The sequence below is a fragment of the Aristolochia californica genome, unplaced genomic scaffold (assembly GCF_029961685.1).
Source record: "Aristolochia californica isolate CCGP_79_NKW_82.1479 unplaced genomic scaffold, dmAriCali1.0.hap1 SCAF_12, whole genome shotgun sequence".
Classification (NCBI taxonomy): Eukaryota; Viridiplantae; Streptophyta; class Magnoliopsida; order Piperales; family Aristolochiaceae; genus Aristolochia; species Aristolochia californica.
Genome location: NW_027181793.1, coordinates 28429133 through 28443444, shown reverse-complemented (window position 1 = coordinate 28443444; position 14312 = coordinate 28429133). Strand labels below are relative to the sequence as shown.

The 14312-nt window shown below is 37.7% G+C and overlaps 1 protein-coding gene and 1 pseudogene across 1 annotated transcript; both read right to left on the bottom strand.

The window, feature by feature from the left end:
- Window positions 1-395: 395 nt before the first annotated feature.
- On the bottom strand, window positions 396-5360 carry LOC137946835 (uncharacterized). Its single transcript, XM_068793128.1, has 4 exons — window positions 4364-5360; window positions 2789-2958; window positions 2475-2593; window positions 396-405 (listed from the first exon to the last, which is right to left on the bottom strand). The coding sequence occupies exons 1-4, from the start codon at window positions 5358-5360 to the stop codon at window positions 396-398; spliced, it is 1296 nt and encodes a 431-aa protein (XP_068649229.1).
- A 1177-nt stretch (window positions 5361-6537) lies between these two features.
- Window positions 6538-8183, bottom strand: LOC137946834 (fatty-acid-binding protein 1-like; annotated as a pseudogene).
- Window positions 8184-14312: the final 6129 nt, after the last annotated feature.

Sequence of the window (14312 nt, the reverse complement as noted above, 5' to 3'; positions counted from 1 at the left end):
TGCACGAGAAGAAAAGTCAGGGAAGAGCAAAAACCCAGCCAGGTTTGCCGGTTTAACTTGCGAACAAATTAACCCAGCTCAGTCAGCCGGGTCGCTCTTTCCAACGTTCACCAGCAAGGAGGGGCATATGATCACTCTCCCTCTCTGTTTTGACAATGCCCAGGAGGAGCTGCCGCTCCTCTCTGGCACCAAAGAAAGGGGAGTAGAGGGGCGGTGGTCCCCCTCTCCCTCTGCCTCTCTCTCTATTACAGAGAGAAGAAGAGGGAAGGTTAAAAAATGATAGAGTGTACACAAAAGCTGAGAAAGTTCCTTTTTAGCGAAAAGAAATTTTGGAACACAATTGACAGGTTATCAACGATGAAAAGAGCTGGTAAATTTTTTTATCAGTTATTTTATTACTTAAGCCTAAAAAACAATAGAACATCAACAAAAAACAGAGAAAATCATATTTTTTTGAGCAAAAACAAAATTTTGGGAAAACAGTGATAGGTTTTCAATGATGGAAGGATTTGGAAAAAATTGAATTATCAGTTATTTTATTATTTAATAGGGAGGGACCAAAAAACACATTTTTGTACAGATTTTACTTGTTCATAGGGAAAATTGTCGACTAAACTGAAGACTTTGACAATGAGTTAACTGTGTCAAGTGATAATGCCACTCTCCAGCTGCTCAGCTGTAGAGACTATGGTCAGCATAATTTGGGTTCTGCATCTTCATTTTTACTTGGGCTAAGATCCTTTAGCCCTTCCACTGCAGAGAATGCAGAGGATTATCCAAGTTCATTTCTACATGGCAAAAATGTTAAAGCTAGAAAATTACTTGACCACCTCAAACCAAATGAGAATGTACAAGACAGAGGGCACCGGGCAAGTAAAATAACTCAAAAATAATACTTCGCTTTCGATCTTAATTTCTCATTCACATCATCGGCTTAAATAGCCGTTTTACAAAATATACATGGAAGAATTTGAGTGATTAACGGGATTACCCCAATCACCGGATTTACAGAATATTACATGATTTCTCCTTAAGGGAAGAAATCTTTGAGTAAATCTTAACACTCCCCCTCAAGTTGGTGCATATATATCACTTATGCCCAACTTGTCAAGACATTTGTTAAAAGCTCGGTAAGACACTGCCTTGGTTAGCACATCGGCAAGCCGATCCTCAGATCGAACATGAGGGACTTCAATGATTCTTGCTTCTAACTTTTCTTTAATAAAGTGTCTATCAACTTCAACATGTTTAGTTCTATCATGCTGGACTGGGTTGTGGGCAATATCACATGCGGCCTTATTGTCACAATATAATTTCATAGGACTTGTCTGCTCAATATGTAGTTCTTGTATCAGATTTTTGATCCATAATAATTCACATATTGCCTTGGCCATTCCCCTGTATTCGGCTTCAGCTGAAGATCTAGCCACCACCTCTTGTTTCTTACTTCTCCAAGTGACCAAATTTCCACCTACAAATGTAAAGTATCCAGAGGTAGATCGTCGATCTTCTATTGACCCAGCGCAATCGGCATCGGTATAACCTTCAATTTTCAACTCACCTCCCTTTTTAAATAAAATTCCTTTCCCTGGAGATGATTTCAAGTAGCGTAGGATACGGTTGACGGCATGCATATGTTCTTCACTTGGAGAGTGCATAAATTGACTAACCACACTTAGTACATAAGCTAAGTCTGGTCGGGTATGTGCAAGATACATTAACCTCCCAACTAGTCTCTGATAACGCTCCTTGTAAGCAGGAACTTGATCTGAATGTATTCCAAGTTTCAAATTTTCTTCCATAGGAGTACTGACTGGACTATATGCTGTCATACTAGTTTCCTTCAATAAATCCAAAGCATATTTTCGTTGAGATAGAAAAATTCCTTCCTTGGATCTGGACACTTCAATGCCAAGAAAATATTTTAAGTAGCCAAGATCCTTCATTTCAAATTCTCTAGCAAGACGATTTTGCAATGATTTCTTTTCTTCTGGATCATTCCCAGTTACTATCATATCATCAACATATACAATAAGAGCTGTGATGGCCTCCTTGTTATATTTCAGGAAGAGAGTATGATCTGAGTTGCTTTGCTTGTATCCGATAGATTTCATAAAATTTGTGAACCTTCCAAACCACGCCCTCGGGGACTGCTTCAAACCATATAGGGATTTCCTTAGTTTACATACTTGTTGGCCTCCTTTGTTTTGCATAATGCATCCAGGAGGTAATTCCATATATACTTCTTCTTGGAGATCTCCGTGTAAAAATGCATTTTTTACATCAAACTGATATAAGGGCCAATCAAGATTCACAACCAGAGATAGTAGAATCCGAACGGTGTTGATTTTGGCCACTGGTGCGAAGTCTCCATATAATCGATCCCGTAGGTTTGAGTATATCATTTGGCGACAAGCCTTGCTTTGAACCTTTCAATGGTGCCATTGGCTTTATATTTAATGGTAAATACCCACCTGCATCCAACTGGTTTCTTTCCTACAGGTAGGTCAACCACTTCCCATGTTGAATTCTTCTGAAGAGACCTCATTTCTTCATTCATAGCTTCTTTCCATTTAGAATCTTTCAAGGCTTCCTGCACACTATTAGGAATAGATATAGCAGATAATTGATTCACAAATACCTCATTTGCCTTTGACAATCTATGATAAGACACAAAATTATGCATGGGATACTGAGATTTAGAGGTGAGAAGAGGTTCATAATTGACTCTAGGTTTTCCTCTTGTGGTTCGATGAGGTAGCACTCTTAGTTGAGTTTCGTAACTTACCTGAGGTTCAGACATGGACTCGGACTCAGAAGGCAATTGATCCATTTGTATATTATGAAGGGGGGAAGATGGCGGCTGAGACTCTGGTTGCATCACTTCCATCAGGTCTTGTCTTTTTCCATCCTGTGAATCATTTTGATGTCCACAGTTGTAATCGGAATATTGACCACCTGTAGTATCCACAATATCCAAATGATGATAAAGGGTCTTCAATTCAATCCTATTCTCCCCTTATATTGAAGACTCGGGAGTAGAATAATACATGTGTTCTTCGTGAAATACCACATCAAGAGTGACATACAATTTGTGAGATGGAGGATGATAACAACGATAACCTTTCTGATGTTGAGCATAACCAACAAAAACACACTTGAGAGCTCGGGGTTCCAATTTATGTCTCAATGACTTATGGAGGTTAACAAAGGCTACACACCTAAAAACTTTTGGTGGTAGATTCGGCACATCAGGTGAACTTATGGTTTTATGAAGAACACTCAAGGGAGTCTGAAATTGTAACACACTCGAGGGTATTCGATTGATAAGGTAAGCTGCAGTTGTGATGGCTTCACCCCAGTAACTTGTCGACATATGAGCTTCAAACAAGGAAGCACGAACAACCTCAAGAAGGTGGCGGTTCTTTCGCTCTGCAACTCCATTTTGTTGAGGGGTGTACGGACAAGTAGTTTGATGAGTAATACCATGATCATCTAGATATTCTTTGAAACTTTGATTCACAAATTCTCCCCCATTGTCACTTCGAAGAGTTCGTATTGTAGAATGATACTGGGTGACTATCATTTTGTGAAATTGTTTGAACAACGAACTAACTTCACTTTTTGACTTCATTAAACAAATCCAAGTCATACGGGTGTGATCATCAATAAAAGAAACAAACCACCTTTTACCACTAAGGGAGGCTATATTTGCTGGACCCCACACATCAGAGTGAATAATCATAAAAGGTACTGGACTCCTATTCATGCTTATTGGGAATGGAACACGGTGGCTTTTCGCCAATTCACATATATCACACTTAAAATCTGAAAATAGATATTTTTTCAAAAAGTGTAGGAAACAATTTCTTTAAATAACCAAAGGATGAATGACCCAACCGTTTATGCCATAACCAAATATCAGAATCTGCTGATTTTTTCTTCATGGAGAACGCTTGGGCTAACTGATGAAAACTTTCTGGCTGCAGATCAAGGTAATAGAGTTTCCCCCTTCTAGTACCATACCCAATTGTCTTCTGAGTTCGAATGTCCTTAAAAACACAAAGGTTAAGCCAAAAAACCACAATACAATGCAGAGTACGAGTTATTTGAGCAACTGATAATAGATTATGATTGAGGGTTGGAACAACTAATACAGAATCAAGGCTCAGATTTTCAGTGAGAGTGATAAAACCTTCTCCAATAACGTGAGAGGGAGTACCATTTGCTGTAGATACGATATGTTGTTCAGATGGTTTCATACTTTTAACATGATGATTGTCAAAGGTCATATGATCAGTAGCACCAGAATCAATTATCCATTCACTATTTCTACTAGGAGCGGAAGTATTAAGAACCTTACCAGATGTAGCGATTAAGACTGATGCATCCTCAGTTGTGTGAGAGGTGGAAGGTTCTACTACTACAACGGAAGCATGATTATTTGATTTGAAGTTTCGTTTGCGAGGCGCTTTTGTAGGATCCCACCATTCTGGATACCCGATAAGTTCATAACATCGTGACTTTATATGCCCAGTCTCACCACAGTGAGTACAAATGCGCTCTGGTTTGGTTGTTCCAACCTCATAGCTACGATTCCGAGATCCTGATATTCGATTTTGATCACTGTTAGGACCAGATGGTCGAGTGGTTTTAGGCTTAGCTCGACATGCTACCATTGCAGATGTCTCAACACGATCAACTTCACTATTTAAAGTGGTTCTACGAACAGAGTCATGACGTACATAAGCATAGGCTTCTTCAAGATCCAATATCGGGTCTTTTCTGAGAATTTCGCCACGGACTTGTTCGAATTCTGCATCCAATCCGTTTAAGAAAATATGAACACGCAGTCTTTCAACGGATTTTCTATAAGCAATCACATCATCGGGATCTTTCATTATAGTCCTGTCACGATGATCAAGTTCTTGAAAAATTTCCACAAGATCACCATAATACGTTGATAAAGGGCGACCAGTCTGTTTGGTGGAGAAAACTCTCTGATTCAATGAAAATAATTGTGATTCATCAGACCCATCATAGAAAGCTTTTTCCAAAGCCTTCCATATTTTGCGTGCGGTACGCAGCCGAATATAGCGCTTCATAATATCTGGTGACATAGAGGTTAACAACCACCCCTTGACTTTTTGATTTTCAGCATACCATTTCGCATAAGAGGCATCCGTTTCTTGTGGGAATGGTGTTTTTCCCATAATATATTCGAGTTTTTCTCGTCCTGCAATTTGCATCTCCATGATCTGGGACCATACATCATAGTTGACTTCGGTAAGAGTGACGCTGGTTGTAAAACCAGAGTTTTCGGATTGCACATGAATAATCGGTGTTGATTCCTTCGACATGATGAAAAGAAGATCGGCGGGGACACCAAAAAAATTGGTCCGATCCGTAGACTGATTCGGTAAAAAATTGGTCCGGTCCGGTCCGGTCCGATTTGGTCTGGTCCGGTTCACGTTATTTCGCTGGGCTGATCTTGGTCTTGGTCAGACCGGGTCGCTCGGCAAATAACTAACCCGGACCTAAGTTTAAAACGAACAAAAAATGAAATTTTACTGTACCTCTCCTTCGTCGAGCGTCTCTTCCCCTTCCGGCGTCGATTGGGCTTACGACACTCGGGAAGGCTTCGTCGAGCGTCTCTTCCCCTTCTGGCGTCGATTGGGCTTACGGCACTCGGGAAGGCTTCGTCGAGCGTCTCTTCCCCTTCCGGCGTCGATTGGGCTGACGGCACTCGGGAAGGCTTCGTCGAGATGCACGCTGGACTGGCGCCGGTGAGTCTCTTCTTGTTTTGTTTTTTTCTTCTTCGTCGGTCGGCGAAGCTTTGTTACGGAAGGCCGAGCACTGGCTCGGCTACGATCGTCGGCGGCGTAAAGCTCTGTTTCGCTTCGAAACAGAGTCCGTCGACTGAGATTACGGAACAGAGCTTTCGCTCTGCTCTTCGGCGATGAGAAGGAGAAGGAGAAGACCGAGCAGTGGCTCGGCTACGGTCGTCGGCGTAAAGCTCTGTTTCGCTGCGAAACAGAGTCCGTCGACTGAGATTACGGAACAGAGCTTTCGCTCTGCTCTTCGGCGATGAGACGGAGAAGGAGATGATTCTTCCGCTCTGATACCAACTCAAAAATAATACTTCGCTTTCGATCTTAATTTCACATTCACATCATCGGCTTAAATAGCCGTTTTACAAAATATACATGGAAGAATTTGAGTGATTAACGGGATTACCCCAATCACCGGATTTACAGAATATTACATGATTTCTCCTTAAGGGAAGAAATCTTTGAGTAAATCTTAACAAAATATGTATTCAGCAGACTCGGGTGTACAAAAACAAAAGAGCCTCAGTGAAAGTTGATGAATATGACAGTGTAAGATTGGAGGGGCTGCTGCAAGTCGTAGAATAGTTATAGTACAAATTTACATTGAGTAACTTTGAGTAATTAATCTGTATACAGAATTTACTCTGTGTGGTAATATAAAATTAGTTGGATGGTTTCAGCTGAGATTTGTTTTGTAGGTGAGAGATTAGCAGTTCCTACTTCTATCAACATTGAATTGAATTTGTAGGTCAACAGCAAGGTTGAGAGTATAAATGACATTATAACATTCGATTGAGCTGAAATGTATCATGGACATGCAAGTCAACTCTAGGAAACAGGAAAAAGATATGCAATCCTATAGATAAACGGGAATGGAATTCAGTTTCAACTAGTGTCTATATGATTATACACAACCCAGGACCGCGACCAACCAAGACAAGTTGCAATCCCACAGAAACAAATTTCATGAATAAAAAATGCCACTAAAAATCTTACTTGTTGTAAGAAGGGTATGTCCCTGTTCCTTGGAAATATCTATTATTGAACCTCGAGGCAACTTATACTCATCTTTAAATTGGGATGTGAATCTGCAGCATAGAGTTTAAAATATATAAAGATTTACAACATATTCAGATAATCATGTATACTGGAAGGAAATGTTTACAGCATTAAACTCTGGAGAAGGAATGGAACAACCATACCCACTAGAGTGATGGAAAATACGGTGTGATGAAGAGAGTTGAGAATAACAGTTACCTTTGAAGCAATTCTTTATTATCAGACCCACTAAATTTTTTCAGTCTGATTCCTACAGACTCCTCAAATGCATTACGAACTGAACGGATATTTAAACTGCCATATACGATCTGAAGTCTAACAGTCATACTCAAGTCCTTATCGTGAATCTGTGCATAAAAATCCTTATTTTTCTTAAGTTCAGACACTAAAAACTTTCCAAATTTCTCAGTCATCAGCATAAATACCTGCATAAAAGTAAATGTCATTGTCAGAGGACTTTTACAAGACTTCGAATAGGAAGAAGACACTTAAAATATACAGGACAGGTTTAGGCATTAACCTCACGTAATTTAAACTCACTTGCTAAAACTGCACCTCTCAACATATTAAATTCCAGATGGCTTTGGATCATAAATGTAAAAAAATGGTTCCCGCAACAAAATCCACCAAGATGGAAAATGAATGACACAATGAATGTATGCCCTAACACAGCAACACTAAACCACAACTTCAGAACTTAAGGCGGACTAATATCTAGACAAAATTTCAGTTGCATCGACCTCATGTAACTAGTAAAGAATAAAGGTTCACCAGAAAAATTATATTTAGCTACCGTATTAAAACAGTCTAAGAACGATAACAACAGTAAACAAAGACAAAAAAGAAACCATACGTAGCTCTATGAAAGGGAACATAACTCCGACAGCAGAAATCCTGTATAAGATCTCTTACCGAAGGCGTAGACATCTATGTTTTTCAGACCCATTATGCTTTTCTCGCGCAGCCCAATTCCGAGCAGACGCTGCGTGTCTTTCAACAATGTGGGAAACGAGACGCCCGTTTTGAACTCAACAGCAGTTCCACCAGAATTATCAGCCAAAGAGAGAGAAGCCACGGGGAAAAACCACCACACGGATTAGGATAAAAGAAATGCAGGAAAGGATCTGTCGGGTTTCTCCATTCATGCGAAACGATTAACCCTGCTCCAATGCCGGCAGTCACAGCTGCTGCAAGAGAGGCGGTCACGGAGGTCGGGAAGGAAGTGAATGCATTTGATTTCGGTGGACGCCTATGTGGCTGAAGAAACGAGAAAGGGAAGCCAAGAGAAACCATGAGAGAGACTACAGTCCGGGGAAGAGCGGGTGTGTCTCCGACGTGAGCTCTTACGTTGATTTCTAGCTGGGTTTTTCGGTGTTGGCAGGACGGATCATCCCAGAGTCATGGGATCATCATGGGACTTGGTTCCTCCGCACTCTTAAAAAGGAAGTATTCAAATCGGACATGTTCAACTTCCAGACCAGGACAGAAATCGTTGATTAGTTCCTTCAGTTCTCCCAAATGAAGCACGTCAATACTCGGTTAACGGATAACACCGTTAATATGTCCACGGCCTAAATAAGCCAAAGTCTCAATTGGGTTTTAGTTTTGGGAGCGCATATACCCCAACATCGAAAGGCCCAGCTATATGACCTTTGGGCTCAGGATGACTAAGCTCGAAAATAGTAACCAATCTTGAGGGGACATAATAAAGGATAAATATAATCCCTTCAAATATCGGTAGATTTATCCTATGTTATATTTATCTTTTTATATAAAATTTATCTTTTTTATTTTAAATTATATAAATATTATTCTTAATTAATGGTAAAGGAATGATTCAGTTCATCATCTACCACTTAGATCATCTGATATTGCTATAATTTGCTTTCGTTGTACGAGGGAGTCCTGTTGGCTGAGATTTATTAAAAAAAAAAAAAAAAAAAAAAAAACTTTAGCGGGCTAAACAGGAGAGGGCTTTGTGTCAAAGGTTCTTTCTGTTTCAGAAAAATTCTGACGACCGACCACCTCTGTTGTGGAATTGGCTTCGGCAACTCTGCGTGGTGGTTACTTGGCCAAAGCAGGAGAGGATGGGAGTCGGTATTAGTCTCTCTGTCGTAAACCGAGTGAATTAAGATTCCAAGAAGAAAGATTAGATCAAAAGTGTCAGTAATCAACTTTAGCGGCTATTCTTGTCACTGTTAAACTCTCGTCACCTTCACGGGGCAAACAAATGCTTATATCCCTGTAAGGCGATGGCAAGAGATACCTCACTAGTTCCCGACGTAACGGGATAAGATTCTCCATCCAAATCAAGATAATGCCACTTGATTAGAAGAGCAAAAAGACAACCTTTTAGAAGCTCGTGGACTTGTCAAACTCACCTCCTCTTCGTTAACTATTCGTCACTTTGGCTCTTGTGTCAAACTCTCAAATCCTCTTATCACGGATTAAATATTTTAGTAGCCGACAATTTAGCACTGGGACTCGGTCCCTTGTCGTGTCCTTTAGGGGAAAAAACGATGAAGCAAAATTAATAAATCTGGGTTTCTTTCGTTTCATATAACTTTGACGGAAGTGCAGTCTCTCAACTCCTCCTCCAGCCATGCAAATCAAGCTCTGAGAGGAGAGAGTCCAATCTTGGTATTAAAGATTCCAAACCTGAACACTTCCTCTAGTAGCCTCTTAAAGTATAATAATTTGGATCCCCAAGCAGCCACTAACAGTAGGTCAAAAAAAAAAAAAAAAAAAAAGTCTCCCTTCTTCTCCTCCTGAACTGGCATCCTTTCCTTATGGATGATATCGTTTTTTTCCGAACTGATCACTTGAAACTAAGTAATGGGGCGATCACCCTCGGCAAAAGGCTTCCTGGTTTAAACCGTGCCGACTACGGTGGAATTGTATCTTCTTAAGACACGAACCGATCTAATTCACGATAAAAAACAAAAGCTATGGAGATAAAGATTTGCAGTTTGCAGCACAAAGCAATGGATATGTCCGCCACATTCTCTTAGTAATCATTATCCCATGTCCTTTAACGAAGAAAAAATCCGCAGCCACATTTCCAGATTTTCTAACACATAAGAATCTCTAGAGTAATCATTCTGGGTGTCTTCTTTGAAGGAAAAAAAATCCAGTACTTTATTTGCGAGATGGGGTATGCAACATAATCTGTTTCTCGAGTAGTAACAGTGTTGTCCACCAGACGCGGCCATGTTTCTCTGCGCTGCTGTTTCCTACGTAATTCTTTTGCGAATGATGGAAAAAGGGTCGATCCACGGCCACGTTAATGCTCTCTCTTTTGCCCACGTTAATGTTCTTTCTTCCGCATAAATTAGATCTCTAATAAACAAGCAGAAAACTTGAGAGAGCTGCATGAACGAATTAACGTCTCTGCGACAGGCCCCTCTTCTCTGAATTATTTGACGGCTCAGGCCACTTTTTTCCATGGTTGTGGAAGAGATTTGCCTTTCAAGTACTGGAACTCTGCAAGACACGTCCGCCACAACAAATGGGAAGCGTCTCATCAGAAAATAACATTCTTCCTCCATACTGCAACGGATGGAAAAAGACTTAGGGATTCCAGCCTATTATTACTGTGATGGGATTTGCGCAGTAGGCCCCCTTTTTCGTCAGCTTAATCGCTTCGCTGGTTAACCTGCTGAGGCTTCATGGCGGAAGAACCTCTCCTGCTGATTAAAGCAGGTCCTTATGTTTATATTTGCATTGATTTTTAGAAGCTTTTGTAAATTTGACTCAAGAGCAATTCTAATCTTCAAAAAGCTTTTTTTTCTTCATTTCAACCCAATGCGAAACTAGGTGGTTTTCGTCCTCATGGTTCAGAGATGTATAGTGAAGGTTTTGACCAGGGATTTTCTTTTAAAATGACAAGGTTGCCATGATGACATTTCTTGAATCTTGCTTTCATTGGGCACTGACTTCTCGTCATGACATTTTTGTCATTTTGAAAAAATTTGATCCGAAAGATAAGATAAAATAGTGTTTCATGTCGCCTATAACCTATAGTCTTTTAACCAATCGATGCAATTCCATTTGGTTCTTCTAGCGGAAATCAGAATTTTCTAGCAAAGATAAAGAAAGTTGTTTCTATAGCTTAGCAAAACTTTTAAGTTCCTCTAGCACAAAAGTAATTTTGGAAAATTATAATTTATTTTGTTGGAACCTTCTACTAGAGAATTAAAAAAAAATTAACATAATTTATTTTTTTGTATTTTTCCTTATAAAATATGAATAATATTGGACATAATAAAATATACTAATAAAAAATTAAGTTAAATTAAAATAAAATAAAATTTATATATTTAATGTACATAAAAGTATATACAACTATATGTATAAAAAAATTACACGAATATAAACCAAATGAAGTTTTTTATCCTACATTGATAGCCGTTTTGTAGAGACGATAAAATTTTATCTTACATTGATAGTCGTTTTATAGAGACTATATCTGCTCCTGATTTTGGCACATTTGATCTTGAGTTCAATATATCTCTTCCTAGAGCTTTGATGTACAAGGAGTATGAATGTGGAGGAAAGAAAGGAAATAAAATTTTATCTTATAATCCTAAAAACCTTTCACAGTGAAATTTATGTATAACAGAAAAAAGTAATTTCGCTCAAACAGGTCCTTTTAGAGTGAAAAGTAATTTCACTAGAAAAGACATGGTCCTCATGAGCAAAATATTTTTAAAAATTTTAACAATGAAAATCAAATTTCGTTAGTAAGGAGGTCATTTCCAACAAAATATAAATTTTGCTATGAAAGACACATAATATGGAAATTTTATGTGTATGTGTTTTATCCCAAAAAAATTGTAATATTTGTTCAACAAAATGGATTTTTTTTTCAATTAGATTGAATGAAATCTAATGGAAGCCCTTCACAGTTGGTAACTAATACTCGTTTTTGTACTTAAAATATTTTCCATTAGAAAGATTAAAGTTTGAACTAGTTCAATGTGTTTTAAATATAAAAAATAATGAAACCTAACTAAAGGTTGGGAATCATAGATTGGAATGACTAACATTCATACTAACAAATAGTGATAATTGAATTAGCAAATTAGAGAACTCCTTTCGTCCTTAAATTGTATGTTATTGCATTATGCTCATCAGTTAAAAAATAAGATCTAAAAGATTAGTTTTCTTGTTTCCAACAGTAAATCAATAGAAGGGAAACATCTTTGTAACACATAGTAAATTAAAATGGGGAAAAAACAAATAAAATTGCTTTGGATTGTTGAGTTGTATTTGATTCTATTAACATCAAGAAATAGGCAAAACAAAATACTTAAAACACTAAATACATGCAATAATCAGTTGACTACAATAAATAAATAAATAAAGTTTATAGTGGTTCAATCAGGTTATTACGCTCACTCTCTAGGTGTTTGCACCTTAGAGTTTACTAATTAGTACCAGAGTCAAAATGGTCCAAATTGCAGCACTAACGCAACACTTGGGACTTATGGCTAGTAACAATTAGGTATAAGTACTTAAACTTATAAAAGAATTTTCAACGACTACCAATTAGTTTATCCAAGCTTATTGTTAGTTTACAAATTGCAAGGATTGTTTGCTTTATAGCTTAAACACAAAAGCCTCTTACTGGGCAGATATTATAATAATCAAAGCACAACAGACTGCACTTAGTCCTAGGTGATTCTACCACAACAATAACAACTCATTTTAATACCTAATAAATAATTTTAAAATGTATACATTGTTTGAGATTTGAAAATTTCAAAGAATCAAAGTTTTAAACAACTGTGGAAAGGCCCAAATACAAATCTACTATGATAGTCTCGTGGCCAAAATTGAACTATACTCAAATGATTTTAAAATATGCTCATGTTTACCACAAAAGATAACTAATCACAATCAATTAGATTTCAAAGTAAGCAACACAAGTACTTAGATATTTTCAAAAAACATGCCTAGTTAACCTTTTTTTCTTTGGTTTGAAAATCTTAGGTCGTTTGGAAGGCTAGGGGAGGTTAAATTTCTTTGGGATCATTGTAACAATTCTTGGCGAACAATATGTGGCACAAAATCATTAAACTAGGACTTGATTAAACGTTTGTTCCAAAAAATGACACTTTTTCCTTATGTCAAAGTCTAGAAAATTGAATGTGATAAATCTCGAAATAATTATTAGAACTTATTATTATTCTTTCTACAAATAATGGTAGGTCACTCACAAATTTTGTGATCCATGATGGCCAAATCGAATTTGTGAAGTTTCACTTGCAAAGTATTTTGAGTAAGTCATTTAGATGGCCATTATAAGTTACTCCTTTTATTTTTTTTGGTCCAATCGAGATTAAGGGTGAAATAAGTATTTGGTTAGAGCCCCATTAGACGAACTTCTATGGTAGGCCTTGTCTCCTTCTTTTCATTTATGTCCTTTATTTGAATAAGTCAGTAGGACACATGGTCGCGCAGACCGCAATATTGTCTTTTCTCTCTAGTTTGATTAGACGGGGTTGATTGGTTGGGAAACCTTGATAATGCCTTTTTTTTTTTTTTTTTTGTCTAGCCATTCAGTAGGTTGGGCGGATGGATGACCACAATAACATTTCTTGTTCCTATTTGACTGAACAACAGACATGCGGTTGAACAGACTTCACAAATCTTTAATCAACCTTTGTGACATTTTACATCAGCCAATTGGTCGTTCACTAACCAATAACTATTGTTTTGAAGATTTCTTCTTGTAGTTATTTTTGTTGCCAAAATTACTCATTCAAATTTCATAATTAGTTCCTAAGTTTTACTAGAAATAAAAATAAAAATATATGTATGAATAAAAAGAAGCCTTCTATGGAGTCATTACATGGCATGAGATAGCATTGTTTTAAAAGTTGTCAATGCTCAATAACTTTCCAATGGAAAAAATCATTTTGTTGACAAAACCTTTTTTTTGTGATGGAAATTTTTTACCTTAAGTTTGATAATTAAATAAATATAATTGATTGTATTGATTAAATAAAGGCTAGACTAATTAGCTATTTTTGTGTAATGATTTGTTAGGTAAGATCTCCCGTTAATAATATGATAAGGGTATTTTTGTCAAATAAGTATAGCTTATCTTCTATGACCCAAGTTTTTGGTGCCATGATCTCCTACATATGCCTTTCATGTTCAAGTAAACGACAGACATTATGAAGGTCTTACCAACGGGTTCTATCTAAATCAATCTATTGGCTCGATTGGAGAAGGGTAGGAGATTTTCTATTCTCAACTCAAACTAACTGCAAAAATTGAAATTCGCTGCTATGGTGTATGTGAAGAACTCGGGTGAGCTTCCAGAACTACTGGAAACGAGGAAATCCTCGGTTACCCAAAGGGTTAAACGATGAATTAAACGATCACATCTGGATGAAAAAATTTAGATTTTTC